Genomic DNA, 13,975 nt, shown 5'->3' with positions numbered 1-13,975 from the left:
CCAACTCTGAAAGCATTGCTGAACTATTCATAAATAGATGATTTGTGTATTAGAAAACCCATGAATGCTATAAATTACATGAATTTAACAACAACTTTCCATGAAGCAACATTGTCTGTGATGATTAAATATCATAATTTAAAATTATATACACATGTAGTTTAGGGTAACTAATGCCACTTAGATTGTTTTGTTTTGTTTTCTGTACTGTTTTATGAAAGAGGCACCAACAATTGTTTGCGTTTTTTATTTTCTCTTAATTCAGTAATTACTGCTATGCACTATAAGGGATCATCTCAAAATGGGTTGAAGCTGAAAAGACTTAATATTTTTCATCTGGGGGGGAGGGGGGGGGGGGGGGGGGGGGGGTTTGAACCTACATTTGCTTTGAAGCCCTCTCCTTGAACCGACACCTTAACGTGGAGGGGTTTGAGTGCCCGAATGATCCCGGGAGCTATGTTGTCGGGGGCTTCATGCTCCTGGTAGGGTCTCCCAAGGCAAACAGGTCCTAGGTGACGGGTCAGACAAAGATCGGTTCAGAAGCCCCCTATGATGACAACACGAACAAGGCAGTTTATGTCGCCCGGATCGGCGTCACCGGGGCCCCATCCTGGAGCCAGGCCTGGGATGGGTGCTCCATGGCGAGCACCTGGTGGCCGGGTCTTACCCCACGGGGCCCGGCCGGGCACAGCCCGAAAGAGCGACGTGGGGCCCGCAGGAGGATCCATAGGGGGCCGGTGCAGAGAGATCTGGGCGGCAGTCGACGGCAGGGGCCTCGGCGACCAGATCTCCAGACGCAGAGACTAACTCTGGGGACATGGAATGTCACCTCGCTGGGGGGGAAAGAGCCTGAGCTTGTGCGGGAGGTTGAGCGATACCGACTAGATATAGTCGGCCTCACCTCCACGCACAGTTTTGGCTCTGGAACCCATCTCCTCGAGAGGGGCTGGACGCTCCACTTCTCTGGTGTTGCCCGCGGGGAGAGGCGGCGGGCTGGTGTGGGCTTACTGATAGCCCCTCAGCTCAGCCGCCACGTGTTGGAGTTTACCCCGGTGAACGAGAGGGTCGCGTCCCTCCGCCTTCGGGTGGGGGACAGGTCTCTATCTTGGTTGACACGTCTCTGCAACATCGCGTGGCGTTCGGGGACCGTGCCTCTGGACTGGCAGACCGGGGTGGTGGTCCCTCTGTTCAAGAAGGGGGACCGGAGGGTGTGTTCCAACTACAGAGGGATCACACTCCTCAGCCTCCCAGGTAAGGTCTATTCCAAGGTACTGGAGAGGAGAATCCGACCTATAGTCGAACCTCGGATTCAGGAGGAGCAGAGTGGTTTTCGTCCCGGTCGTGGAACACTGGACCAGCTCTATACCCTCCATCGGGTGCTCGAGGGTTCATGGGAGTTTGCCCAACCACTCCACATGTGCTTTGTGGATCTGGAGAAGGCTTTCGACCGTATCCCTCGGGGTGTCCTTTGGGGGGTGCTCCGGGAGTACGGGGTCCGGGGCCCTTTGCTCAGGGCTGTCCGGTCCCTGTATGACCAGAGCAGGAGCTGTGTTCGCATTGCCGGCAGTAAGTCAGACCTGTTCCCAGTGCATGTTGGACTCCGCCAGGGCTGCCCTTTGTCACCGGTTCTGTTCATAATTTTTATGGACAGAATTTCTAGGCGCAGTCAGGGGTCGGAGGGTGTCCGGTTTGGGGACCACAGGATTCCATCTCTGCTGTTTGCAGACGATGTTGTCCTGATGGCTCCATCAAACCCGGACCTGCAAAATGCACTGGGACGGTTTGCAGCCGAGTGTGAAGCGGCTGGGATGAGAATCAGCACCTCCAAATCCGAGGCCATGGTTCTCGACCGGAAAAAGGTGGCTTGCCCTCTCCAGGCGGGTGGGGTGTCTTTGCCCCAAGTGGAGGAGTTCAAGTATCTCGGGGTCTTGTTCACGAGTGAGGGAAGGATGGAGCGTGAGATCGACAGGCGGATCGGTGCAGCGGCTGCAGTGATGCAGTCGCTGCATCGGACCGTTGTGGTAAAGAGGGAGCTGAGCCGAAAGGCAAAGCTCTCTATTTACCGGTCGGTCTACGTTCCTACCCTCACCTATGGTCATGAGCTTTGGGTAGTGACCGAAAGAACAAGATCACGGATACAAGCGGTCGAAATGAGTTTCCTCCGCCGTGTGGCTGGGCGCTCCCTTAGAGATAAGGTGAGGAGCTCGGCCACACGGGGGGAGCTCGGAGTAGAGCCGCTGCTCCTCCACGTCGAGAGGAGCCAGCTGAGGTGGCTCGGGCATCTGTTCCGGATGCCTCCTGGGCGCCTCCCTCGGGAGGTGTTTAAGGCATGTCCCACCGGGAAGAGGCCCCGGGGAAGACCCAGGACACGCTGGAGAGACTATGTCTCTCGGCTGGCCTGGGAACGCCTCGGGATCCCCCCGGAGGAGTTAGAGGAAGTGTCTGGGGAGAAGGAAGTCTGGGAGTCCCTGCTCAGACTGCTGCCCCCGCGACCCGGCCCCGGATAAAGCGGCAGAAGATGGATGGATGGATGTTGCTTTGAAGCTTCAATACATCGTTGTGGCAGTAATTGTTTTGAAATGGTAAAAAACTGCAACGAGCATTAGACCAACATTAGGCGGCGAGTGCGTGCGCGGGTGCTACGGGGAGCGCACGGGGGAGCACGGCTCACGGTGGCCCGCGCAAGGGGCGGGGCGTCGCCGTCGACAACGTGGCTGGTGCAGAAAAGTTGGAAAAGCTTTTTTGCTGCAAGACGCGGCGCAGAAAATTATCTAGAGATTATGCTCTAGTAACGTGCTACGCACTGACCGGAAGAAGGAAACAAAACAAACCCGCATTAGGTTTCGGCCAATCACAGAAGACGTGAGATTCTCACTGAGACAAAAGCATGTGTTCTGCTTCTGTCATTCTGACATGTCTAAGGTCTAAACTCAGGCAATTGACAATTACAGGTTTTGACAAGAAACATTAGTTTCTCACTCTCTCATCCTCTTGAGACGATCTCAATGTGGTCATCTCACAGTGTGGGTTGAATGGGATGTGCCGTAGGGCCCCTAGGGCCCTTGGACCATGTGGATTAAGTAAACAAACATGCTCGACAGGTGACATTATTTGGAGAGTTAATAACTTCTAAATATAAACTTACCAAAGGATGTTCAGGGATGTTCACTAGAGGTGAGCAGGGTCTATCAAGCTACTATCGTTTTATCAACGCGTACAATTTGATGTGAAGCCAGACAAAGTCTTTTGGGGGGGGAGGGGCTCTAGAGAGAGCTTCAACCCATTTTGAGATGATCCCTAAGGTACAGCAGTATCATTGACATATTTTCTATTTTCAATCTGATATTTTCTAAAGTTTAAAATATAATTTTATGTCAAATGTATTTTCTCACAAATGGTATCTGCCTCTATGTCATAGAATTACCATTAGCAAAAAAAAACACGTTTGTTTGCGAGCAACTGGTTTGTGATTGTTTGTGTGAATGGGTGACTGGTTCCTTGACGTAAAGTACTGTGAGGGCCTTCACGGTAGAAAAGCGCTATATAAATGTGACCTTTTATCATTTTATATTTTGTATTACATGCTGCCATTGGTGCCTCCATGTTTATTTTGAATTCAAATTGTTCTCCTGATTTGTCTTAGGTTCATTTTTTTATATATTTCCCTTAGCGTACATTTTTCCTGTTTAATGACTTTTATTGTATTTTTGCAGATTTTTCCAGTTTGTTTAAACTCCTCGTCATCCCAGCTCGTCTCTTTGTGCGTCAGAGCGCCCACGTAGTTCCTTTTTGTATTTTTAGTTGGAGGTGTCAGGAATGGCCCGCTGTCGCACCTTATTGTTCCGTTCCAGTTTCAGTTGCTACTTTATTTTTTGGGCATAAGGTTTTGTAAAAGGATGAAGAAAGTAAATAGAAGAAGTTAAATAAAAACGTTGTACTTCCCGTGAAGGTAAAGTGCATATGACAGGTAGGGAACATGATTTTTTACAAAACAATTTGCCTAATTGTCTCCAGTTTGAATTTTTTTGTAAAGTTTATAATTGTACTTCCTGATAGGACATGGACAGCAAATACGACATAGGTAGATGTAATTCTGGAATTGTAACCTAGCAACCATACTGAAAACAAGAGTTAAAATCTATAAACATTCCACAACACTTTCACTATTTCGCACAACTATTACTATTTCCTGACCACTTTGTTTTGTTGAATGACCATTTAAACTGTCAGAAAATGGTGCCAGTCGTGTGTAAATTCAATTCCAGAGGGATTCAATTTAAGAGCACTACTTCCTGCAATTTTTAAGTCTTATTTTTCCAAATTTCTTCTCAAACTACCACTTTATGGATGTAAAACTCTGATAAATATTATCACAGGTTATATACCACCAAACTAAGTTATCATTAGAAAAAAAGGATAACCTGTCATATAGACTTTAAATACGGTGTGTATTTGGGAGTTTACTCACAAACATGACTCTTTTGGGGATGTGGTCCGACTCCACCAGAGGGTTCCTGTACAGCCACAGTTCCTCAGGCTGGATCACTCTCTCAAACGGTTCCAGGAACTCAGTGAACCTGCAAACACACAAATAAAGGTAGAATTAGAAATATATTCGCTAAAACTAACAATGCCTTAAATCCTAGTGCATCCAAATGTAATTTCAAGGGACTAAATTAGTGAAAGGTCATATTCCTAAAGTACCTTTACCAGGGGATTCGGTCTCTGATACTGTCAGATTCAACACTTATTAGCAACAATTTATTGTTCTGTTTAAGGTCATCATAGTTAGTGATTGATAATGACATTTCTCCTTCAAAGGGTTCCAGAGTGATGGAAATGTGGCTCAGTTAAACCCTAACACTTAATAATTCCAAACAAACTTTTATATATTTTGAATAGTAAGTGAAAGGGTGTCAATAGCATAAAATTCTTATCTGACCGAAATGTTAGTCATGATCTCTTCCACTTTGGAAGAACTTTTGAGGAATTTTATCCTTTAAAAATATCATATTTTGATTGTAAATCATTTTGGCAATGGTCCCATTTTCTTATCATTTAAGTGGGGTACGATCTTGGCCGTCTCTGATGAAAGATATCTGATCTTGGGGACAACTTGGCTCAAAAACGTGGGTCATTATGAGACAGGGACAAACGTCGTACGACCAAAGACAAGCTGTGATTTATATCAAGTGTGTCTGATATTTTTTAAATCTTGGTCACAGAATGAGCCCTCCTCTTTTTTCCGTTTACGATCCATCTCTGTCAAATATGTGACCAACAATAAACTGCCTGTGTTCAGTCTTACGATTTATGATTGTTGATCTTACGACTTGTAATGTGGCATCATGGATCAATTAAAATATCTGGATAGTGCTTAAACCTGTTGAGAGTTATCCACAGTGGCCAGTCCATTGGTACTGCAGCCAAAAAATCCTCCACGGCCCAGAAAGCATTTTTCCCACAGAGCGCAAAGTAAACAGCTCATGTTCGGCTAACAGGCCAGCTACAGCTACAGCTTTCACAAAGGTCGGATTTGTGGAAATGTTTGCCTTTTTCAGGCAATTAGAAAGAAAAAAAATCAGGTTAAAAACCCTTAATTTTTCTTTAAAAACATGTTTTGTCCCGGCTCGCTCTGTTTTGCTTTGCTCTAACAACTCTCGCTCTGCACTTCCTATGTAGCTAGCCGCTAAAGGCTTGACTGGCAACATGCGCTAAATGAAGCCACTATTGACTTCAATGGACGGCCATCTTGCTCCTTGCGGGCTTGTGTAACTTCCATAAATCTGCAGTGGACATTAGGGTTAAAACCTATTTCCATGATTTAGATTAGGTCTATTTAAAACAATGTTATACCACTAAATTACGGCCCCTTTGTCTCAGCAAAAAATTTGTGCATTCAGTCCCTAAAACGACCAACTGTGTTTCCTGTATACTACTGTACTACTAGATTATGAATAAATGAAACCCTGCAAATAACTGACCAATACTAATTTGTATGCTACTCCTGCTGCTACAATGTGTATTTTCAATCTATAGTTTACGATGCAATCACATAATATAAACACGTACATGTATGTTCAGGACTAATGAGATCACTTTACAAATAATTAAGAAAAGGTCTTTACCTAAAAGCACTTTCACTAAATCCCGTAGTTCCTCTCATGGGTGCAGTAGGAATAAATTAGCATGCACTCGCTTCCTGTGTTTCTCCCTGGCCACCAGTAATCTGTCAGGCACGACCTTGTTCACTGTCCTATGAAAGAAGTGTCTTTTTCTTGATCATCGAATCAATTCAAAATCCAGCTGTGTTTAATATGTTAGCAGACCTCTTGGGGGGAAATTTTGACATTGAACCGCAGCGACATTTTCACATGGAATTTGATTGGTACCACAGACATATTTAAGCCATACATGCAACCGGTGATATAAAGTCCTATTTAAGCTTCTCAGACTGCTGCAGCTTTGGGTCGTTTGTGCTTCCACCGATGACACAGGTGATGACACAGGATGCACAGGGCGGAGTTGATGATGTCCTGTAAGAGGGCACCTGGGTGTGGCCCATAGAAGACGAGGCAGTCAAATAAAAAGTAAGAAACTGTTGCATTTCGGAATAAACATAGAAAATACAAAGATAATTTGTTTAATCCCTTAGTAAAAGTACCGGTAGTATTAGTACCAGTATCAATCAATCAGGATTTATTTGTGTGGCACCATTCATACACAATGTAACTCAGTGCTTTACAAATATAAAAAACAGATAAGCAACAGTGAAGAAATAAATAGTCAGAACAATGAACCTCAAAAAATGTATAGAGTACTATTGAAATTGGAATTAGATCAAAATGATTCAAAAGGTACAATGAGGTGCAATTAGTCAAATCACTCTCTGAAGTGAGTTCAAAATGAAATTGTGCTCACAGAGGGGCTAATAAAACATAATACTCGAGTTCTCGTAAGGTGAATTAGACTCAATCTCCAATGCCAGTGGGAAGCTTGATTTAGCCCCGGGATTTTGTCCACATTGCAGTGACTATTACATTCATAAATGTTCCCTGAAAAGCCATACCGCATATTAAAACGCACATATTAGTGCTGTCCTTTTCTGACACTCAGTCGTAGCTGATAGTCATTGATGTGTTTAATGCAGATCTGGGCATTTGTGGCTTTAGTTTCTTGTTTGTGGTTTTAGTTTCTATATTTAACAGTTTTAGCTATGTAACATGTGTCTGCACTTGTGTCCTTAATAAAGGTTACATAAAATGAATACAATAATAGATCCAACAGCCTTTATTTTACAGAAAAATGCTTGTAATTATAAGAATTTGTTACACTAATGATCGCAATCCACTTGCCTGGATTCGAAAATAGACAATAGACAAATAAACAATTGCCCACCCCTGGTTTAATGAAAGGAAGTGTGTGTGTGTGTGTGTGTGTGTGTGAGAGTACAATACATTGCTTTGTTAAGCTTTTCCAGATAATCACTCAAATTCACTTTACACTTTTGCCTCATTCATTATCCAAACTTGAGCCCCATTCACACATAGTTATCGTGAAATGAACGGGTACAGAATGTTGTTACACTCTCCAATTACACATGCAAATTATTCCTAGGGCATTGCTTTGTTTGCACTATACCCGACATTCCTGGAATACGTCAAATGTCCTACAGGTGGCAGTAATGCAGCTAAAGTAGTTAAAACATGCATTGAAAAAGAAGGTTTTTGAACCTCGCAAAAAATAAACTGCGTCAGCATGTTCGTGGGTCAGAGGAGCGTGTGCAACTAAATGAAGACTCCAGACAGCACAGGCTGATATCAAGAAAGTAGAAAGAAGGGCAGGTGAGACGTTTTCATACACAATGGTCACGTTATCGCTTACCTTTGGGATAATTCACAATTGCACAATTTCATTTTCGGCCCTGATTGAAAGCAGTTCTTCGGTTTCTGTGTCAGACCAATTCCAATCCAAGCTGCGTTCAATAAAAGAAAACCAAAGTTAAGTTAAATGGCTCCACAGTAGCCAAGACAAACCCGTTTAGTTTAACATATAGGCTGACACTAATCCCAGGTATTACTAGGTCTTGACGCCGGGATACTGCCAGATAAAAAATGCAGGGAAATCAGTTACGGCTTTATTCGCACATGTCCCTGCTCTGGCCAACACCATAATTATCCATGTCAGATGAAGTGTCTTGCCCAAGGACGCAGCTACAGTATGCACCAGAGCCACTGCTACCCGACTAGCCCCAGATAAGTCTTAAGAAATGCCCCTAATTCATAACAGATAAACTCAAACGTATAGTATTAAAGTTTATCTGAGCTAATTTCAAGTTGTGTTCTTTAGTTAAGTGGTCTCTGAGTGAAGCTCCAGTCCTAAACGATTCCATTTTGAGTGACGATCATTCAGTCGGTCGGTCCTGGCACAGACATGCACGGTATTGATCACTTAATGGAAGATGTCAAGGTGAATGAATGTGGAGAGTTGTGGGAAAATGAAGCGTAAAAGTCCCTGAGAACATTCAGCAGTTTATTTTGCTGTGGCTTTAAGTGGAAGAACATCCGGCTTTGAAATGAATGTGCATAATTAGCTTTAGCCGGTGGTTCATCTGAGGCTGCATTCCTAATGGTGCTATAGATATCTAAATGAATATGCAAAATGTATTGTTAAAAACGACTATTATTAGAGTGGGGGAATTTCTCTGTTTTGAGGTCATTAAATGTAATATGAAACAATACTTTATGCCAGACCCTGAAGCTGGAATTGTTTTTTCTCCAAATAACAAGAAGATCCATTTATTACCAGAACTAATACATGCAAAGTAGAAGCAAGAAGAGAAGGGAAAGACGGTTTTCAGATGATGCTGAGTCACCGTAGAACAGTATCAGTGAGAATAGTATTTACAGTGTCTTCAAAAATAAAAAGTGGTGTTTGACAGTTGTATTTTTGCTGTAGTTTTCTGTCTTATTTTCAAGAGGTTGTTAAGTTTATTCAGTTGATTGAAAATAGTGATATAATCTTAAGAACTAGAAATAATAATCATGAAAATTGTAGGTGGAGACTTCATGTCGATCTATCCTTAAAAAAAAGTCACCCTTCTTGTGACATACATTTTTAGTTCCTGTTTATTCGACTATATCACTGAAGTTTGATTTGAAAAAGCTAGACTGGTGAAAGAAAGCAATTTATGGATTTCACAATTGTTTGGGCAATACTCACGATTCATCGTAAAACTGCGTTGTTTCTTGTCACAATAATTGAAACAGTAAAATCTGATATTGTAACATCCTTAGGTGTAACTCAGCAAAGTTAACCCTTTTTTGTCCAAGGTAAAATGTGAACAAGATCATTTACCACACGTGTGCACAATCCCATCCCAATGTAATTAGCACTGCACCGGCTAATTTACTTTTTACGAATCCTGAAGGAACCATCCAAAAGAAAGTATTAAAACATTGTATTCAAAATTGTGACTAAACTAGAATTAAACCCAAAACTAAACCTGGACTAGATCAGGACTAAACAAGGTCTCAGAGGAAGACTGTGAATTGAACAGGTCGTATAGATGTTAAACAATATGATATAAAGGTGTCACATGGGAAGTTTACTGGAGAACAGCAGATCAAGCCTGTCCAGTAGAAGTGTATCAGGGGTTGAAAAATGCGCTCTCAAACAGCTGGTGCCTGGGGGCCCTCATCTCCCCTCTTCCCCTCGCTCCCCTCTTCCCCTCGCTCCCCTCTGCCACTCGCCCCCCTCTTCCCCTCGCTCCCCTCTGCCACTCGCTCCCCTCTGCCACTCGCCCCCCTCTTCCCCTCATCTCCCCTCTTCCCCTCATCTCCCCTCTTCCCCTCATCTCCCCTCTGCCACTCGCCCCCCTCTTCCCCTCGCTCCCCTCTGCCACTCGCCCCCCTCTTCCCCTCGCTCCCCTCTGCCACTCGCCCCCCTCTTCCCCTCATCTCCCCTCTTCCCCTCGCTCCCCTCTGCCCCTCGCTCCCCTCTGCCACTTGCCCCCCTCTTCCCCTCGCTCCCCTCTTCCCCTCGCTCCCCTCTGCCACTCACTCCCCTCTTCCCCTCGCTCCCCTCTTCCCCTCACTCCCCTCTGCCACTCGCCCCCCTCTGCCACTCGCCCCCCTCTTCCCCTCGCTCCCCTCTGCCACTCGCCCCCCTCTGCCACTCGCCCCCCTCTTCCCCTCGCTCCCCTCTGCCACTCGCCCCCCTCTTCCCCTCACTCTCCTCTTCCCCTCGCTCCCCTCTGCCACTCGGTCCCCTCTTCCCCTCACTCCCCCCTTCCCCTCGCTCCCCTCGCTCCCCTCTGCCATTCGCTCCCCTCTTCCCCTCACTCCCCTCTTTCCCTCGCTCCCCTCTTCCCCTCGCTCCCCTCTGTCCCTCGCTCCCCTCTGCCACTCGCTCCACTCTTCCTCTTATCTCCCCTCTTCCCCTCGCTCCCCTCTGCCACTCGCTCCCCTCTGCCCCTCGCTCCCCTCTTCCCCTCGCTCCCCTCTTCCCCTCGCTCCCCTCTGCCCCTCGCTCCCCTCTGCCCCTCGCGCCCCTCGCTCCCCTCTGCCCCTCGCTCCCCCCTCGCTCCCCTCTGCCCCTCGCTCCCCTCTGCCCCTCGCTCCCCCCTCGCTCCCCTCTGCCCCTCGCTCCCCCCTCGCTCCCCTCTGCCCCTCGCTCCCCTCTGCCCCTCGCTCCCCTCGCTCCCCTCGCTCCCCTCTGCCACTCGCTCCCCTCTTCCCCTCGCTCCCCTCTTCCCCTCGCTCCCCTCTGCCCCTCGCTCCCCCCTCGCTCCCCTCTGCCCCTCGCTCCCCCCTCGCTCCCCTCTGCCCCTCGCTCCCCTCTGCCCCTCGCTCCCCTCGCTCCCCTCTGCCCCTCGCTCCCCCCTCGCTCCCCTCTGCCCCTCGCTCCCCTCTGCCCCTCGCTCCCCTCTGCCACTCGCTCCCCTCTTCCCCTCGCTCCCCTCTGCCACTCGCTCCCCTCTTCCCCTCGCTCCCCTCGCTCCCCCCTCGCTCCCCTCTGCCCCTCGCTCCCCTCTGCCCCTCGCCCCCCCCTCGCTCCCCTCTGCCCCTCGCTCCCCTCTGCCCCTCGCTCCCCCCTCGCTCCCCTCTGCCCCTCGCTCCCCTCTGCCCCTCGCTCCCCTCTGCCCCTCGCTCCCCTCGCTCCCCTCTGCCCCTCGCTCCCCTCGCTCCCCTCTGCCCCTCGCTCCCCCCTCGCTCCCCTCTGCCCCTCGCTCCCCTCTGCCCCTCGCTCCCCCCTCGCTCCCCTCTGCCCCTCGCTCCCCCCTCGCTCCCCTCTGCCCCTCACTCCCCTCTGCCCCTCGCTCCCCCCTCGCTCCCCTCTGCCCCTCGCTCCCCTCGCTCCCCCCTCGCTCCCCTCTGCCCCTCGCTCCCCCCTCGCTCCCCTCTGCCCCTCGCTCCCCTCGCTCCCCTCGCTCCCCTCTGCCTCTCGCTCTCAACGACACATTTGAATCCAAACGCTTCACAATCATCCAGTCTTCTTCATCTTCTCTGCTGTTTTTCCATAACTGTGACCTTGCAAAGCTCTCTACAACATCAAGGAGCAGCTGCATCTCACAAAATGCATCCAGTGTAACTAAAGCTGTTTAAATGTTTATTTATGTATGTTTATTTCGTCCATCTGTGACTAAATAAACCAACAGTCGTCATTCAAAGTTGGAATGTCAAGAAGATTAGGTTTTTTTGTTACTATAGCTCAAAGAGTTTAACTAAATGATAGCAACTTTATTTTATCATTCAGAAAGTTCAATTTCGTAGCGTAGTCACTACATTTAAAAAAAATAGCATTAGAATTATATTATTAATATTAAAACGTATTAGGCAATGGAAATGAATGAAAGATAAAGATTTCAGTAATCTTTGATAATTGTTCAATTGCGATGTTTTTCTCACAATCATCACAATCGACACAAACATTTGATATTGTGACGTCCCTAACTCAAATTATGAATGCTGTAAAAAAAAATAAAGTTTGGACTTGATTTGATTGAAAAAACTGTAATATCGCCACATTTTGAGAAGCCCTACTTGATATTATTCACAGATTATCTTATTTGTCTCTCCACGGCTGTAGGCACAATCAATTATTTCTGTATGAGGCCATAAAACAGCAACATATTAGCTACAGTGGCAGACTATTTGTTTAGTCCAGCGATAACTAGACTCCGGGTTCATTTTACACCTCGCTGAGTGTGCTCGTGTGCCACGTTCAGTTAGAGCTAATGATGTACAATATGCTATTTGAATGACTCCAGATGTAGTCCAGCTGTAGTTATATGGGGCACGAAAAATGCGTTATCAGACCCACAGCAAAATGGTAAAGAATTGCTGAGCCATGTGACAATTATATAATTTTATTCTCATTATCCTTAGGTCAGGGGATTTCTGCAATCCGTTTCTGCAGAACGAGGCAATGCAATTTCAATATTTAGCCGTTATTGATACTGTCGCTAAACTAATATTATTTCACCTTTGGAATCACCATTATTTTGACACTGAAAAACGGAACAAGATATGCAAATAATCTGAAGTAATCCTGTAAGTGAAAATGATATCATAAGACAATTATATTTGTAAGGATGGGACAAGATCAAAAGATTGGGCACATATGGAAAATGATCTTGTTCCATGTGATTACAATTGGCTTGACTAAAAAAGGGTTAACTCAACTGAGCATAATGTATTCATTACAAATTATGACTCTTGTGTCTCGTCTCATGGGAATTGTGTCTCATCTCATCAAAGTATATTAGCACCTGACTATGCTTATAGTAGCCCTGAATCCAGAATTATTACCAATTTGCCAAAAGGAACAATTCAACAATTCTGATAAAATAAATAGTCTGATGTGTTGTATTATTAAAGTTATATCTCAATGCACTTGGACCACCTTCAGCTTTGATTCCCGCTCACAGTCATTGTGACATTGTTTCAATAAGCTTCTGCAATATTAAACGATTTATTTAATTTCAGTGTTGCATTATTTTATCATCAAGATCTTGTATTGCTGGTGAAAGAGAGTGAGCACTTCTCCAGCTCGTCCCAAACACTCTCACTGAGGTTCAATTCTGTAGTAGATTAGTCTCTGCTTCTCCTTAGATGTTTTCTCTGCTTGATGCTAATGATTTGACCCTTCTCAAACACACTATACATTTTCCATGATCACGAGATTTGTCTTTTCAAAAAAATGAGAAGCCACGTCCTTCATCAGTTGGGTTAAATACTGTGTCAATCACCCGATTCCCCCGTGCAACAATAATCCAATAGGAAGCATGAACTGTTTGTTTAGTTGGATCCATGTGATGACCTCCATTCACTCATAATGATACACTTCAATAAAAACTGACCTCAGGACTCTTTCTCTGTATTTTCTGTAGAACCACGTAGTTCACTTTGTCTAGACTCAATAAACCCTCCTGACTTTACATTTTAGTCTCGTCTTTAATGTTTTTTACTCCAGAAAGGAAAATACTTCTAGCTTCAATCATAGCAAATCATAGCATTTACAATATTCTGGTATTGCTTATTCCGTTCATTTAAATACTGGTCATATAAAAAGGATAGCGGGATGGTTAACTGTGAATATTAACCAAAGTCATTCAGAGAGGAAGAAGTTAGCCAGTAGAGCTCAATTTCACACTCCTCTTACTCTTATTATTAGAGTGTATTTACAGTATGTAGCGCACTAGAAAGGGCATCTGACCTAAAACTCAGTCAAAAGTCAAGACACTCATTTAAGATTTCGATTTCCCATTAGAAGCCTTTCTGCTCCATCACACCTTTGAGAAGTCTTCCCGTTACAATCCCCTGTATCTTTTGTACTACACTCCAAGGTCAGTACACAGAGCACCATTCACCTGTCTCCCGCCGCTCGATTATCTCAGCCGCCGCCGCTAACATCTTAATGTGTTTGAGACGTATTTCCCCTCCGAGCTAAGCTGTCCGATAAGAAATAATCC

At 45.7% G+C, this 13,975-nt stretch overlaps 1 protein-coding gene across 1 annotated transcript in view; it reads right to left on the bottom strand.

Annotated features, from left to right (window-relative positions):
* Nucleotides 1-13,975, bottom strand: part of plpp4 (phospholipid phosphatase 4) — a 96,413-nt gene that overhangs the window by 44,992 nt on the left and 37,446 nt on the right. Inside the window, exon 2 of the mRNA XM_072436837.1 lies at nucleotides 4,469-4,577. Coding sequence (XP_072292938.1) covers nucleotides 4,469-4,577 — 109 coding nt within the window. The remainder of the gene's footprint in view (nucleotides 1-4,468; nucleotides 4,578-13,975) is intronic.

Source organism: Eucyclogobius newberryi, unplaced genomic scaffold (assembly GCF_026437365.1).
Source record: "Eucyclogobius newberryi isolate DKJ021-1_F unplaced genomic scaffold, fEucNew1.0.hap1 SCAF_8, whole genome shotgun sequence".
Classification (NCBI taxonomy): Eukaryota; Metazoa; Chordata; class Actinopteri; order Gobiiformes; family Gobiidae; genus Eucyclogobius; species Eucyclogobius newberryi.
Note: the sequence above shows the minus strand (reverse complement) of the source record. Positions and strands in the feature narration are given on the sequence as shown.